At 40.8% G+C, this 17,517-nt stretch overlaps 1 protein-coding gene across 2 annotated transcripts in view; it reads right to left on the minus strand.

The window, feature by feature from the left end:
• Lrrc9 (leucine rich repeat containing 9) overlaps positions 1-17,517 on the minus strand; it is a 92,233-nt gene that overhangs the window by 70,490 nt on the left and 4,226 nt on the right. For both annotated transcript variants that reach the window (XM_075948098.1, XM_075948099.1), the window contains exons 2-10: positions 14,173-14,254; positions 13,677-13,895; positions 12,563-12,703; positions 11,762-11,825; positions 11,173-11,243; positions 8,989-9,171; positions 6,957-7,112; positions 5,637-5,818; positions 3,843-3,974 (exon numbers count right to left, since the gene is read on the minus strand). In XM_075948098.1, coding sequence (XP_075804213.1) covers positions 3,843-3,974; positions 5,637-5,818; positions 6,957-7,112; positions 8,989-9,171; positions 11,173-11,243; positions 11,762-11,825; positions 12,563-12,703; positions 13,677-13,895; positions 14,173-14,220 — 1,196 coding nt within the window. In that variant the 5' untranslated portion in view covers positions 14,221-14,254. The remainder of the gene's footprint in view (positions 1-3,842; positions 3,975-5,636; positions 5,819-6,956; positions 7,113-8,988; positions 9,172-11,172; positions 11,244-11,761; positions 11,826-12,562; positions 12,704-13,676; positions 13,896-14,172; positions 14,255-17,517) is intronic.

Genomic DNA, 17,517 nt, shown 5'->3' on the forward strand with positions numbered 1-17,517 from the left:
TTATCTATTGTCTGGTTCTTCCACTTAAAGGCTATGTTGACCGAATCCCCATTCCCTCGTAAGTCTGTGTGGTTGGCTTCAGTGTGACCTCATCTTCCTGGCTGCCTTCCTACTGGCTATGCTGTCATAATATTTCTTTTTCCTGGCTCTCTGAAATGATTATTTTTTAAAAAAATTCATTTATTTTACATTTTAATGGTGCCAAGGATTGAACCTAGAGCCTTCCGCATGCAGGCAAGCCCTTTGCCACTGAGTTACATGCCTCCATCAGACCTGGAAAGATTGTATTTCCCCAGGAACCAGAATATGGCCCTCTTGTTTCCTCTCTCCTTAGGTGATTTCATCTGGTGTGTATGTACATATGTATGTATGTATGTAGATATATGCAAATATTCATGTCTACCCAAACTTAGCTGTAATACCCAGATTTGAATATTCAGCTGTTGTCTAAAATGCCCACTTGAGTATGTGAAAAGCCTTTCAAGGCCAACTCATTGAGTAAGCATCTGGCCCCACCCTGTGGCTAAGACTGCGGAGCGACTCTCTCCGCTCCTCCTCACTCTCTCTCATCTCCTCCTTCAACATGCCTGCCACCATGTCTCAAATGCGTGCTGAATCACATCCTGGATACCATCACCACTGGTGCTGGTCTCGTTGAAAGCATCATTATCTCTGGGGCTATTACAAGAACTTCCTAATTAAGTTAGGACACGCACGGGAAAAAGGCAGGACTCTGGTTTCTCTCCTAAGGCAGAGTGGATATACAATAAATTCGTAGAGCCATAAGTTCTAAACTGACGAAGGCTTAAAAGAGAAGCCTTTGGTGAGGAGTGGAGAGAGCGCCTTCCCGAAGTCTTAGGGAAGATCTTCCTGGAAGGAATGCCGCCTGAGAGCCAGAGGAGGAAGATTGGCAGTTTTGTGGAGCTCAGCGACTGGCCGGCTCTCTGCTGCCCTCATCTGGCCATTCTTATAGAATTACAATTTTGTCTTAAAATTGTACAGCATGAAGATTAAGGTGAGATTAAAGAACAGGAATCGTGGGATTTTATAGGGGATCCGTTTGCCTCATATTCGTTTGGATGTGCCTGAGAGCTGGGGCCGCAGAGGGGAGCTTCCTCGTGGCTGGTTTGTGAGCCCAGTATCAGAACTCACAGCTTAGAGAACCCGACTTTCTCACCACTAGAACCTTAATCAGCGCAGGCAAGGGCCTCCGGTCACTCTTCTCCTAAAGTGAAAAACCGAACTCGCCAAGTCTAGTTAATCCGATGGGAGCACTGACGGTTCAGTGGTGGAAATCCTGCCGCCCAGCTCTAGGCAACGTGAAAATCTAGCACTACTCAGGCACTTCCTATTAAGGAGAGATCCCTGAATTTAAAAATATTGGTGAAAGAGAAGTCAATGTTTAAATGGAACAACCAGAAATGAGGCACCTGGCTATTTTAAGCTCTTTGGTTGTGATTTATTTTTAAAAATCATACGTAAGAGAGCAGACTTGAGTGGCCAGGCATGTGGAATGCTTAAAGCAAGCAACCGGCTGGAAATTCTGCCAATATACATTTGATTACCTCCTTAAGGTGGGTCAAGTTTATTCTTATTAAATTCAAATTAATGCTTTGTAGATACCTATTAAAAGCCACCAAAAATATCCAACTTTCTATCAGGCTGACATAGAAGCAGAAATGGTATTTTAGTGATTTTTCTTTCTTTCTTTCTTTCTTTTTTCTTTTTTAATTTTTTGAGTCAGGGCTTCTCTGTGTAACAGTCCTAGCTGTCCTGGAGCTTACTCTGAAGACCAGGCTGGCCTCAAGCTCACAGAGATCCCTCTGCCTTTGCCTTCTAAGTGCTGGGATTAAAGGCGTGCGCCACCAATGCCTGGCTGTGATTTTATCCTTAATTTTTTTTTTAACTAACTGTCCTGTTTTGTTAAGAGGTTAAACAGAAGCAGAGATACATTATCTCTAATAAAGATTCTATTGTTTATCATTCCTCAGTAGACTGAATGAATATGAATGAAAGACTCCGTCTTACAACCTCCAGAACCTGGAGTTTGTGCATCTGAACAGCCAAGACCTTGTTTACAAGGGAATTGGCAGGACGTCTTTTATGGCCTTGTACGTAAGAAGCAAGTATTGTGGTTAAATAAAGATAAGTGCAGGACAGATTCACTGATATAAAAGATTGATTGATGTGGAAGAATGTGCTTTAAAAGGCCCCTTTCTCCCTGGGGAGAGCTCTTTACACTTCTCCACCCCAGGATCCAGACTGCCACTCTCAAGGGTAAGGACCTCTCCTGAAAGCAGCCCCTGATCTCCAGGCAGCCACATGTTACAATCACACCTAGCAATCACACGTGTTTATAGAAGTTCACAAGAACGTGGCATTGTGGTCCAAAATAAGACTCTGCCTTGCTGCTGCTGTCGAACAACACTGCACTCTAGGGAGATGTGTGTGCGCCCATCCTGTAGTTCCACACAACAGCTGGTTCTCCAATACCCAGGTCTCCAATATTCTAGGGCAACCTTTGGTTGTGTCAAAGGCTTCTAGGTTTGAGAAAGTGACTTCAGAAAGGTGAAACTCCTAACTAATAACATTCTTCGTTAAGGCTTTGTCTTTAAGGGTTATTTCTAATCTATCCTCTAGCAACATAGCCACTTGCTTTTCTCGGGGGCAGGAAGGCCACGGTTCTGAGGGATGTATACCTGGGCTCTGCTTCTGTCTCAGGTGATCCTCCTCAACTTTATGTGGGATTTTCATTTGGTGTTGGGAGCACAAATGTCCTTGCACCCACAGATCATTGGGAAACCAGGAATGTTAAGCACGCAGAAGTCTCTATTCAAAGAGAAGGTGTTTAACCTGTTCTTCCACCCAGAAGGCTGGGAATTGAAGGTGATTAACAGTCTAGGTAATCTGTGTTATCTGAAGGGCCAGGGCAGGCTAGATGATCTTTATACACTATCTATATAGCAGGGCCTCCCCCAAGCTCCCACAACCAAGACTGAAGATGACTGGTAGCCAAAATGGCCTCGGTGCTATTTGTATGACCAAGATCATGGAGACCCTTTTCTATTCCCGGAACCCTTCTTCTTGGAAGAAATGACATGTACTTTTAATTAGGTTTTGATGGAATTATGTCTCCTTGTGCATCAGAGGTTGTATTACATCAGGAAGCTTTTTCTTTTTCTTTCCAAACTGTACTGTGTTTAAATATGTCACAATAAATCAGATTCTAGCCTGGCTGACTGAGTCATTCCTACCTCACCTGGATTGTTTCCCTGCTGGCTGGGATACCTGCAGGGACCCCCACAACCTGAGGTCTGGCTTTGTCTGCCTTCTCCCGACACACAGTGACCATGTGCTCACTGACCACTTAGCTCCCAGCAATGGCTTCCACTTTGACTACAGGCCTGCAGGACAGCCATGAGACGGCCTCCCATAGTGGCAACTTGCTGTTGCCAATTCTGCTGCAGCTTTTTGTTGTTTTCAACCACTAGTCAGAACCCAGAGTTATATCCACCCAGAAATTCTATAAATTCATGAGGATATAGTTCCACAATGGACCATAACTTTTTTCTTAAAATTTCTGTAAACTTCCCATAAACCGTTTTCTGCTGTCTTACTAAGAAAAATGCACACAGAGTAACACTGTCAAGGTGTCCAGAGTTTGGCTCATTACAATAAAGCAATTGAACAAGTGTACAGATGGAAAATATGGAATAGCAAATTTTCAACAAACGAATATTTTGATAAAAACTGTTTTGAAATGAGACACTCCCTAAGTTGATCATCTGGCTAGGATCCTAGGTGCAATGATTTTTCAAGCTATACTTAAAGTTCAGATTTACCAGTCATCAGCTTGGGTGCCTTCTTCAAAGTGGATATTCCCCACAGTCTCCAATTCGGTTAGCAAAAACGGGGTCAATAAGCCATGGCTCTTCTTCTTTTGTCTTACTTCGATATGGTAAATTGCTTCAATTCTGCCAGAGACAAAATGCAGTGCAGATATCCATATGATATGAAAACTCACAGCATTAATGCATAGCAGTTTGTTCCTGTACCATAACATGTATTCAGTTCTCAGTTCTTCATGTAGTGCCACATGTATTCACTTTGTTCATGGGCAGTAACATGTATTCACTTTGTTCATGGGCAGTAACATGTATTCACTTTGTTCATGGGCAGTAACATGTATTCACTTTGTTCATGGGCAGTAACATGTATTCACTTTGTTCATGGGCAGTAACATGTATTCACTTTGTTCATGGGCAGTAACATGTATTCACTTTGTTCATGGGCAGTAACATGTATTCACTTTGTTCATGGGCAGTAACATGTATTCACTTTGTTCATGGGCAGTAACATGTATTCACTTTGTTCATGGGCAGTAACATGTATTCACTTTGCTCATGGGCAGTAACATGTATTCACTTTGTTCATGGATTGTAACATGTATTCACTTTGTTCATGGATTGTAACATGTATTCACTTTGTTCATGGGCAGTAACATGCATTCACTTTGTTCTTGGGCAGTAACATGCATTCACTTTGTTCATGGGCAGTAACATGTATTCACTTTGTTCATGGGCAGTAACATGTATTCACTTTGTTCATGGGCAGTAACATGTATTCACTTTGTTCATGGGCTGTAACATGTATTCACTTTGTTCATGGATTGTAACATGTATTCACTTTGTTCATGGATTGTAACATGTATTCACTTTGTTCATGGGCAGTAACATGCATTCACTTTGTTCTTGGGCAGTAACATGTATTCACTTTGTTCATGGGCAGTAACATGTATTCACTTTGTTCATGGGCAGTAACATGTATTCACTTTGTTCATGGGCAGTAACATGTATTCACTTTGTTCATGGGCTGTAACATGTATTCACTTTGTTCATGGGCCGTAACATGTATTCAGCTAATTTATGTAATGCAACATGTATTTTAATATCAGTTACTTTTTATTTTCATGAATGAGTAAGGTTAATGTCAGCAGTTAAACAAGGAACAAGATATTCTGTTTCTGGCAGTGAAAATCACTGCAGATTTTGTTACTCTCACTCAGAGTAGGAAAAGTTAAGAAGACTCTCTGGAACTAAGAACAGGACTGCCAAATCCTAGGCAAGCCATTTTGTGTCCTAATACCACAATATCCTCAGTCATGTCATTACTAACAGCCCTTATATCTAAATGACTAGTCTGAGGGTCACTTGGCATGGAGAAGCCCCCTATGTCCAAATGTCACAATCCTGTTGTTAATATCATTACAGGACCCAATCAACTTATTTACTCAGTGTCCCAGTGAACGAGACAGCAGTTGAATCAAGCAAGGGCTGTGGGTGTGCCTTGCTGGATCTGGTCTGCTTGCTGAGTTTCTGAACTAAGCAGAGCCGTCTTTCAGTTTGCAGACAGAAGCAGACACCAAGATGGGAGGAGGATGCTCGATGTGCTGAACTGAAAATGGCCTCAGCCAGAGCCCAGTGTTGAATGGGTGGGTGCCCTAGCACCCAAGTGCCGACACAGCTCATGTTTTGTTGCCTCCCCTTTCTCGAGGGAACTGAGCTCAACTCTTGGCCCCCAGATAGTTATTCTTTCATGTTTTCACTCTGAAGGAGCAGACAGTTCACTAAACGTACTCATTTAGTTTCTTCTTCCAGAATGCGACCCTTTCATCCAGGGCGCTCAGTTTGGTGAGAATCTTCTGCTGCCGACCCAAATCTTGTGCCACAGTCTCACTGGTCTTGGGTGTCTTAGCCTCTGGTGCAGCATCATTTGGTTCTTTAGCAGGCCCCTTGAGTTCATCTAATTCCCGTTCTAACTGTTGAAAACAGCACACCAGAGAGCAAGTTAAAACTAAAACATTACTGAGGCAAAGCCTCCATTCAGATAGACTTTTTTTGTGGTTAGATGTATTAGTCAGCGTAGATGGCCAAAGTGGAAATGTGGGTAATGGGTGGCTGAGGCTTTATAAAAGTCAAAGGGTGACTTCAACCTTGGGGCAAGTTCATCTACGGAACAAGCGATGATTTGAAAGAGGAGGCTTGGGAGTCTCTTAACTGACAGCAAGCACGTTAAAGCCAAAGGGAAGTTAGAGCCTGTGATGGATTGGGTGTGAATATAACCTTAAACTTCAAATAATGTAATTTTAAAAACCTGTTTACTTTTCAATGTTTTTACAACTATGTGTGGAGAGATATAAACTATAGAAAACACACACAAAGGGGAGATAAAGTTTGCCTTTTGTGTCAGTATCCAACTAGCAAAAAAAAACCACACTTTGTATCAGATTTTAATATTTTGGAGTTTGTCATCGATAGTAGACTTTTTGGTATTAATTGAGATATTTAAAATATTGCTTTGAATATTAATTATCTTGATTACTTAGCCTTTGGGTCACCCCTGAAAAGTTTCGGTCAAAGACAAATAAAACTCTTGTAGGATTTAAAGATAAACTATAATACACAAAGTTTATAACAAGAAATCTATCAGTTGGCTCTATCTTCGCTTAAATTGCTACAACGGGCTGCTAAAATAAAGTTACATATTTAAAATTGTGTGCAGTTTATATAAAGAACGTTCATTTTCTTGCTTGCGGATTTTAATTAATATAGCTGAATACTCCTGAACTTAAATTTGAAGTGCACTCAACTTTGGACATATTTTAGATATTTTGATAAGGGATGCTCAGCTGGTAGAGTTCATGTAAATACTCCAAAATGTGAAAAATGCAAACTTGATTTTCAGTCCCTCTCTCTCTCTCTCTCTCTCTCTCTCTCTCTCTCTCTCTCTCTCTGTGTGTGTGTGTGTGTGTGTGTGTGTGTGAGAGAGAGAGAGAGAGAGAGAGAGAGAGAGAGAGAGAGAGAGAGAGTGGCAGATGGGAGGGTTAAGAAGTAACTATTTTGTCTGATAATTTTCCTACATTGTAGCCACTAGAATTTTACATGATTAAATCTTACATTTTTTTTTGCAAAGTTGAATAATTTTAGCCGTTCTTCTGGTAGCTTCTGCAACTTGCACTTTTTGTCATTCAGTTTCTCAAGCTCTTCATTCAGATGTCTCTGAACAGTTTTTATTCGCATGTTATAATACATTATTTTCTTCATTGCTGTGATCTGAAGGCAAGAGAGTAAATAGCGTAGGCTAAGATAAAACAAATTACAGGTAGCTGTGCTGGCTAGGTTTATGTCAACTTGGCATAAGATAGAGTCATTTTGGAAGAGGGAACTTCAACAGAGAAAATGCCCGGCAAGATTAACCTGTGACAAGTCTTCTTGATCGATGATTGACATGGGAGGGCCCAGCTCACTGTGTGCAGTGGTCCATAAGGAAGTGGGCAGAGCAAGCCATGAGGAGCAAGGCAGTAAGCTGTGCTCTTCTATCAACTCCAGCCTCCAGACTCCTGCCTTGAGTTCCAGCCCTGACTTCTCTGGATGATGGATAAGTAGGCTGAAATAAACTCCTCCTCGGGAGCTTTGGGCCACAGCAATAGCAAACCAAGACATCGCCATCAGTGGTGCTGTATGAGCACAACAGGCTCTTGATAAATCCGGAAGCTGGCTTGCTCCATTAGAAATGCTGACGACGACAGCAGATGCGATGGTGCTCACAGGATTTAATTTAATACATAGACATAAAATCTCAATGAGCATCTTGGTGTTTAATATATGAATATGTGGAATATTCACATCTATTTCCAGAATTTCCAAGAAAGAAATTGCAGACATAATTTAATTTATAAAACAGTGTATTTAGCTAATAGGACATGGGACTGGAGCAAATATTAAACCAATATTCCTAGTTTATTAATTCAGGAAAAGCAAGCAAATTAAAAGGGGTTAAAAGCAAATGCAAACTTGAGTAAAATTCACTTTTTAAAAACCCTGACAAAAAAAGATTTACTGTCTCTCTCCACCCCCACCCCCACGGTCTGCAAAAATGGTGCTCTAGCTGAACTATTTTTCAGACTGAGTAGATTATTAAATTATCACTTTAATGCAATTATCTCAAACTTTAAATTTCATGCCAGTATACCATTCAGTTACTAATCAGCTAACAATAACAAATTGATTAAATAGCCCATTATGGACTATACAAGCTAAATGATGCCTGAGAATTAGATTAGTCAAAAAGAACTGACCAGACAATCTACCTAAGGGGATCAGTTCAGTGAGAGCTTCCCTCTTGAAAAATAAGGTGGAGAACACTTGACATCCACCTTTCGCCTCCATATGAGCACACACAGGTGAGTACACACACACATACATGTGTACACACAAGCTTACACCTCACTACTCTCTCTCTCACACACACACACATCTTAAGGAAGGAAGGAAGGAAGAAAGGAAGGAAGGAAGGAAGGAAGGAAGGAAGGAAGGAAGGAAGGAAGGAAAGAAAGAAGGAAGGAAAGAAAAGACAATTGGGAAATGATGTTTCTTGCTATTTTGATCATTTGGGGTAAGTGGAAAAGCCAAAACAAATATACTTGAGTCATCAAGGATTTCAAATAAATTTTTAAGTTTAAAACAGCATCATGTGTTGAGGAGTAAGTAGTTTATTTTGCCAGATAAAATAGCAGATGCTAAGTTAAATTTCAAATCAGCAACAAGGTATTGTACTTATTGAGTTACACCAAGACATTTTTTTACTATTTGTATGAAATTCAAATTTAACTTACTTAGATTTCTTCCATGCGGGGAAAAAGTTAAAAATACTATATTTAATTTGTTCTAAAATACTTTTAATATTCATGTATCAAAAATTCTATTTCCAACAGACACGTGTTTTCCATTTTTAGTATGACCGCTGAATTCCAGCATTAATGTTGTCATCTGTGGACTTCCAGGAGAAAATCCTGCTCTTGCGGCAAGAGCAGACAGGACATCAGAACTGACTGCACAGTACGACCAACCGCGTATGAGGACCCAGGCAGAGAAAAGCCATTAGCCAGGCGTCCTTGCGTCCCAGATACCTGACTGTGAACACACTTACATCGGCTAGCTCCTTGATTTGCTTTGCAGATACATCGAAGGTGTCGAGTCGTTGAAGAGAAGGCAAGTGATACAACACGTGGGTGGAGTAATTGCACAGCTGACACACTGGATTAGTTTTATACTGAGGATCATTCAGAGATAAGTCCTTTAAGAGAGGCAGCCTGGTCAAGTTAGTAAGGTCCTAAAACAGCAGTGAAAACGTTCAATCAGTTATGAATACTCACGCTGGAAGGAGGCGTTTTAGCACACAAGATCAGCCACAATCTCGCGCAACGCATTCTAATTGAACACCTACGTACGCCTGTTAAGTGACTTAGATGGCTGTTTCTCACTAGTGAAAAAAGAAGCTAAACTCCAGAAGAAAAGATCAGCGTTTGCTGTAGATGACGGGCTACACAGCTACGCAGTTTCTGTGTACCAGCTGCTGCTCCAAGCCAATAACCACTAACTCTGTGATTCCCTAGGGAGATCGGTGATCATATGGTAATATCGCCTTGCTGGGAGGCAGTAGCAGCTGTGTGTTGTCTGTCAAACACAGTCCCCACTGGAGATCTAACTAGCCCTTTAATCTCGGCTCTTGGTGCTCTCATGTGCGCCCATTTGAGGCAAATGCCAATGCTGGCATTACTGAAATAGATCCATGATTTCTTATTTCCACGGCCTTATGAATATTCATGTCCCCCTCTTAGAATGTCCATTGCCTTGGCCGAGAAGAATCTCCTGCAATGCCTGTTAAAATGTTGCTACCCTTTCCTATTGATTAATGCCTTTGACTTTGACTAATCAGGCAAAATTTTTACTCAAATTTCTTTTTAATTTACTCATTCTGCTGCTTTGCAATACCCTTTTGTTTTTCTCTGAGTTAAAGAGTATCTATTTACATTGGGGGATTCAAAATGATTCCTTACTCCCCTTTCTCTGATATTTTCATCAGGTGGGCTTGAATATGTGCCTTCAATCTCACATTGTCAGAACCGTGTTGTGAACAAGACGAGAAAGCACGGGAAAGGTTTGACAAGAGAGATTTAGCAAACCGTATTTCAAAGGACTCACGCAAGCTTTGCTGTCCAGAAAACAGACTGAGACTAGAGAAAAGAAAAAGGGTTGACAAGGTGGTGCAGCAGGTGAGGGCACTTACTGCTGAGTCTGACAGCCTGGGTCTGACCCCCAGGACCCACAGGGTCGAATGAGGGAACTGAATCCTCCTGAAAGTTGTCCTCTATCTCCACGCATGTGTCATGGCTCGCACACATGGACACACAAAAATAAATAGAAATATGGAGAACTGTAAGAATTTGCACTTTAAGGTCTCCTCTCAGTATTGCAGATTGACGACCACAGTTGACAGTGGTTCAGGCAGTAAAACTCTGGTCATAGTCCAAATGGTCACTAACAGGATTTGCTCATGGATTGAGGGTAGGGTATGAAAAAATAATAGGAGTAAAACAGGGTTTTAAAGATTTTTGCTTAATTACCTGGAAGAGTGGAAATACCATTTAGAGAATCAGAGATGCCTACAGGGAAAGAAGGTTTGGGGAGAAGACATGAATTTGAAGTTGGTCAAGTGAGGTCTGCAGTTCAGAGAAGTGGTCAGAGTAAGCAGAGGGATCAATTTAGCAGTGATTAGCTTAGCTGTATTTACAGTCATAAGGCACAATGGGATTATTTAAAGAATGAATGTAGACATAAACGAGAAAGAGACCCCAGGGCTAAGAAGGGGCATTCCACTTTTTCAGATGTTCTTAGAAGATGAACCCCAAACGAAATGGATGGAGAATGCCTAGGAGAAGTTCAAGAGAAAGTCGCATCCTACCATCTGGCTAAGCAGCTGTCTTTTGGTTCTACAAGAATCCAGTCATTATGAGTCATTGGACAGAGGCTTCTCAAACTCCCTAGAGCAGCGGTTCTCAACCTTCCTAATGCTGAGACCCTTTAATACAGCTCTTCATGTTGTGGTGACCCCCAACCATAAAATTATTTCAATGCTACTTCATAACTATAATTTTGCTACTGTTATAAATCGCAATGTAAACATCTGATTGCAGGATATCTGATATGAGACCCCAAAGCCTTAGAGCATCAGTGAAATTACTCTTGAAGGAGAATTGTTTGGTGTATTTTCTGGTCTATACAGTTTGTAACTCAGGTTGAAACCAGAAACCAGTCATTTAGTTGAACACACCTTGAAAGAAGTAATTTGGTTTCCAGAAAGGTTTAGTTTTTCCAGTTGGTCATTGGGATCAAGACATCGCCCTATAATTTAAAAACAAGATTAAAAAACCATTAGGGATGAAGATATAGTTCAGTGGCAGAGTGTCTGCCCGACATGCCCAAGGCCCTGAGTTCAATCCTCAATATCACAAAAACAATTAAGCTTCTCGTTCTACCTTTATTATATATCCTGGCATACTTGTGGGTTATGGATGACCATTATTTCCCGCATATCAATAGGATTCATGACACCACTGTATAATCGGCGATAGTTATTAGTGACTGGTAGTTATCATTTGAGCCATAGTTTTCAAAATAGGTAGGGAAGTGGGGGAGGATCGGGAAAGAGTTGGGTGCGTGTAAGTCTGATCAAAACACTTCAGGAGAGACTCTCAAAGGAGCACTTGCTGTTTTAAAGATCTCCACAGCTCAATGGAAAGAGCCCCATCTAAGATGCAGAAGCGAAAACGCTTTTCAACGACATAAAGCCTAAAAGGAACATCTCTAAGCACACACTTTTAAAATGCTCTTGTCCGGATTCCAGAGGAAACAGTACGTACCAATGCTGCTTATCAGGTTCCCTGCGAGGTTGAGGTCATTTAAATTCTTCAGAGTCTCTAAGCCCTGCAAGTGTAGACAACATGCAATTTTAAAAATTACTAATTCTGACCACCCTGGTTATTTCCTTGGGTGTTCTAACAGTAGATAATGTGTGCTTCGCAGGCCCAGAGGAAAATGGGTACAATTAAGTCACCCCGTCTCACTTTAATGGAACCTGGAGAGAATTTTAAGAAGGAACAGAAAGGAGGGGAGGGTAAGAAAAGCAGAGTGAGTGGAGAACCACCGTATCCCACAGCTTCTTTATGATTGCAGGCAAGTCACACCGCCTCTCTAAGGCTCCTGTCTGAGAACCTTCCAACTCCAAATGTCATCTTACTTCCCAGGCCAGTTGTGGACAATAGAGACAATGACACTCCTTATAAAAATGCAACCTACACACTAGTTCTTCTTTTTTACCTCATGAAAAGAAATCGTGCATGAGAGTTTTGCCTGCATGTATGTCTACTGTGTGTGCCTGGTGTCCACAGAGAGCAGTAGAGGGTGTTAGGTGCCATGGAACTGGAGTTACAGACACCTATGGGTGGCCATGTGGGTGTTGGGAATGGAACCCAGGTCCTCTGGAAGAACAGCCGGTGCTCTTAACCACTGAGCCATCTCTCTCCAGTCACCCCCAGTTCTTTTTGACAACAGTAACTGTGCTATTTATACATATTTTGACCCTTAACACTAAATTATCTAGGACACAGTGGTTTAAATGCCAGTAAACTGGCCTGACATGCGAAGTATCGAAATGACCTCACCTCAATAGTTCTTATCATATTGTGGTTCAGCCAAAGAACTTCCAATCTTATTAATTTCTCTAAATTTTCTATTTTGGAAATTTTATTGTAATATAAATATAATTTTTCCAAATTTTTGCATTCTTGAAGGCCTTCAATTTTCTGTTGAAAAGGAGATTGAAGAGTGTTATTTATTTTGTCATTAACTTATCAAATAAAGTAGGTTTCTAAGTCTTTTTTCTTTTAAGTACCATTTTATTGCAATATCAATACCCCCAAAATTAACTAAAAATTTGAAGTAAACATATAATTTCTCTGCCTAAATACAAAATATTTAATTTTCTATACTTTAAGTTTTAGTCCATGACATCAACTTTATATAAATAAAATCAGAGATATCTGATTTTATGGGCCGTTTTCTTTTTGCTCAAGAGCATCTTAATGCATTTTCATAATTTTCAAAGTATGTTTAACAATTACAAAATATAGCCGGGCAGTGGTGGCGCACGCCTTTAATCCCAGCACTCGGGAGGCAGAGGCAGGCGGATCTCTGTGAGTTCGAGACCAGCCTGGTCTACAGAGCTAGTTCCAGGACAGGCTCCAAAGCCACAGAGAAACCCTGTCTCGAAAAACCAAAAAAAAAAAAAAAAAAAAAAAACAATTACAAAATATTTTATGAAATTCATAATAGTTTTTTTTAAAATCACTCTATGTGCAGAATGTTCACATTGAAAATTTCACCTGTTGTGAAAATGCTGAAGCAAACTCTTTCACACACGTAACTATTCTCTGCTGCTGAATTGCTCCTCTAGGATACAATTCCTAGGCGAGGGATTTCTGAGTTAAAAGGTGTGTATTTTTCTATTGCTCATGTTGCATCTTGTATTGTTGCTTTCTAAAATACATGTCTAACCAATTTAGTGCCTAATTGAAACAATTTCTGGCAATGATTTGATTTGATATGTGCAACAAAGAATAGTGTATTTATATTTTGATTCCTTATTCCTGCTTTCACGGTGTACACATTTTCATCTCTGCCCATCTATCAGTTTTGATCCATACATGTTGCACATATTTTAATGAACTGTTTTTCCAAAGCCTAAGACGCACGTCGCGTTTGTCTGTTTAAACTTACCTCTATGTAGCACTCAGCAATCCAAAGTTCTTTAAGTTGTAAGCAAGTTTCCAATCCTGAAATCTCCCTTATATCCTGAGCAACAATTGTGAGACTCGATAAGTTAGGAAACAATGATAATCCAACGATTTGGGGATACCCTGAGAAAAACATCTCCAGTTTGGAAGTATCCGATCCTTCTTGTCCAACCATCTCGTAAGACAAACCATTGCACAAACACTGTTTTCAAAGAAAGAATTTCACTTATTATCTGTTCTAAATAGTTAAGACATTATCTTTTGACATCAGAAACTATAAACTGCCCATTAAACTGACACCATTCTTGTACCCCCACAAAAGAGAAGCTGGATCACATCCATAATTTCTGTGCTTCCAAAAGTCATAGGAGAGGAGGAGTATCCTCCTTGTCAGTCCTCAGGGCCCCATGAAGGAGTGTCAAATGTTCTACTTAACATTCTTGCAAATATTGTTGAAAAGAAACCAGAGGTGGACTTACCAGTTCTTTAATAATTTCACTTCGATTTAAGTTTCCACTTTCAATCATCTTCCATTAAGAAACAATGGTCATAGTCATATATCTAGTAAACAAATGGGAGATTGAGATTAGCCCTAGCATCATGGTGGTACAGTGGAGTATCACCTTAATGCATTTCCTGGTGTCCACGGAGACCTCCTTCCATCTCTAAAGTATCCATTTACACACATTTTTAGCATTCTGAACTTAATTTTGCCTCTCCACACTTCTTTCTATTTTATTTTGTCCAAATATAGTCTTCCTTCTAAACAATAAACCTTCAAAGTACTTGAAGAAGCCGTCTTTGACCTTTCCCCAAGACTCTGAGTCATTGTCTGATCTTTCCACTTTTTTCTCATACGCGGACTGTAGCTTTGATTTCTTACCAGGCTATGGTTCCCCAAGCCAAACCCACTTCTCTAATCTACAAAAGGACTCCTGGAAAGTAGATAGAGAATTCATTTGCACTGGGAAAATGAAATTAGATACCTAAGATCTAGGTGATTTCTCTGTATAAGAATAGCCGGGAAGTGGTGGCACATGCCTTTAATCCCAGCACTTGGGATGCAAAGGTAAGCAGATCTCAGTGAGTTCAAGGCCAACTTGGTCTACAAAGTGAGTTCCAGAAGAGCCAGAACTGTTACACAGAGAAACCCTGTCTCAAAAGCAAACAAACAAGAATAGATATTAAAAAGAATTACTAAGGCTTATATGACACGGTAATAAATACTCATTAAAACGGTCCACTGATTTCTTTTTTGTCACAGTTGATATGAACCAATTAATATCTAAATGGTTTTAATACCAACTTAATTAAATCTTCATAATTTTAAATATTTTCATTATGTAATGCATATACTAAAAAGTGAAGGAATCTTGTTTTTAATACAATGATATGACAAAATGTAGGAAACATTGTATAATTTCATTCACCCTAACTCCCTCCCGGAAGTGTACATCTGTGCATAAATGTGTGCGTATACAGCTCTGATGGAAAGGCATCCTGGCAGCCAGGAGCCAAGGAATATCACAACATCACACCACACAATAAACCTCACACAAGAGATTTATTGGGAGGGAAAAAATCCAGGAGGGTGGCTGTCTCTACTCAGATAAGAAACGGCATCAAACTGAACAGGTTACAGGGCTTATATAGAGGAAGGGGGTGGAACTTTTTAGGGTGGAGCTTTCCAGGATGGAGATTGGTGAGATTTTGTGTTCAGAGAGATTGGACACTTTTACTCTGTAGGGTGGGGGAAGGATCCAGCAGTTAGGGCAGTTAGAGTGTTCTGTGGGTGGAACCTGGCAGTTAGAGGTCTTCAGGGGGAGGGTCCTGGCCACTAGTGTGGCTCAAGGGGCCTTACAATTGTGTAAAGAGAAAAATGTGGAAATAAACATTTTAAGTCATTAGCATGAGTGTCAATGAATGCTGATGGGACTAGATTAAGAATAGAAGGTAAGATGAAGATAGAGGCAAGAGGGAAAAAGAAAGAAAATGGTGTCTTTTTAAAAAAAATATTTACTATTGTAGAGTTTGAGTGTCTCATTGTATTTTAACTTGTTGTGCTGTTGATGCATATCTGGACTGTTTCTCATTGAGGTCCAATATAAATGCTTCTCTGAGTGTTTATCATGTGGGACAAAGTTCAACATTTCTGTTGGGTTTACCCACGGGTAAAATGACAGCTGTTTTTATATGCAGTGTTAATGGCTTTCGTAGGCACAATATGAAGCAAAAAAAAGTACACATAGGATGATCATACGTTTCTATATCAGTTCATGTGCAAATTGGAAACTCTAGTGCCAGAAACCAGAATAACAATGGTTCAGTCACAGGTGAGTAGGCAGCAGGAAGAAAAGGGGAGCTTTGGGGACATGGATAAAGGTATTGGAGAAGAATTTGTGTGATAACTGAACATATGTTTACTTGAATAAAGTCATACTTACATTTTAATAAGACCCCTCATTCAATCATGTTTATATCCATGTCCAGGAACTTACACAAATTAAGATTTTAGCAAAGCAGCGATTTGAATCCTATGTTTACATACCTTTGTTCCCTGATTACAACTAGAAGGCCCACAGTGAGATGAGAACAGAGAAAGGAGTACCTGTGCCAGGGAAAGACCGACCACTAGCAAGACTGATAAAGGTGCTCTCAAGACGAAGCAGACATCAAATTAGGAGAAAAGTTGTTTGTACAAACCATGCCAAAATTCAAGACACCAGCAAGAGAAGTTTCGATACAAATTAAAGCTATTATGAAACTCACAGCAGCAACTGTTGGTAAAAGGGAGCTACAGGGCATTCACAATGCAGCAGTGATTGCTGCAGCGCTCACAGCCGCATGCAGCTGTTGGTATGTGCACGCAGGCTTTGTGGACTGGGGACACTGTTCCTCTACGATTAAGCTGTGGCTTGGATGAGGACTCTCCAAAGTTCAGGTGTTGGAACATAGTGTCATTAAAAGATAAGGTCTTTAAGAGCTCAAGAGGGTGTCTTCCCTCCAGAATGGGAGCCAGGGCTCTAATCACAGCCCGATGGAGGGAGCCTGGTCCCCATTTCCTCCTCCACCTTGTGCCATGTGAAGATCTCACCAGATACCCTTGAACTTGGACTTCCCAGCACACAGAGCCACAGACAACAAATGTCTATTGTTTCTGTTTGGCTCTGAATATTTTGTTATAGTAACATGAAATGGACTAAGGCACTGAGCCAAGGAGGAGAGGAGAGACCCTAGCTAGTGCCACAGAGCAGAAAGCAACCAGAATTACCCAGCCATTTACACAGTCACTAACTTAGAATTACCCAGCCATTTACACAGTCACTGACTTATACATCAAGGACCTAAGAGGCACAAGAAAAATGGCTGAGGAGGGGAAAGAGAAGCCAGCTTCTGATATGGTGAGCTTTGAGCAAAGACCTAATCATATAAGGTAAGCCATGAAGGAATTTGGATCACATGGACCCAGGCAGAGGTGAGACTATGCTTGGCATATTTGCAGGACAGGCGATGGGTGTGATGGACCACACTGAAGAAAACGGAGATTGATGGCACCTTCAGGCAGTGGAGTGTGGTAGGGCCAGCACCCCTGCTGCCTCATAGGCCCTGTCTGAGGAAGACATAGAATTTTGGGAGTCTGAGAGCCATCAGCTATGTCGATACTGAAAAGGGCCTGGGCTCCTCCATGGAACATCAACACTGTAGGGGTGAGGTGACTCGCTCTGTGATGGCTAATACTGGTTGTTAACTTGACCGCATCTGGAGTCAACTATGAGCCAAGCATGTGGGCCCACCTGTGAGGGATTCTTGTCTTGATCAGATCA

The sequence above is a fragment of the Microtus pennsylvanicus genome, chromosome 14 (assembly GCF_037038515.1).
Source record: "Microtus pennsylvanicus isolate mMicPen1 chromosome 14, mMicPen1.hap1, whole genome shotgun sequence".
NCBI lineage: Eukaryota > Metazoa > Chordata > Mammalia > Rodentia > Cricetidae > Microtus > Microtus pennsylvanicus.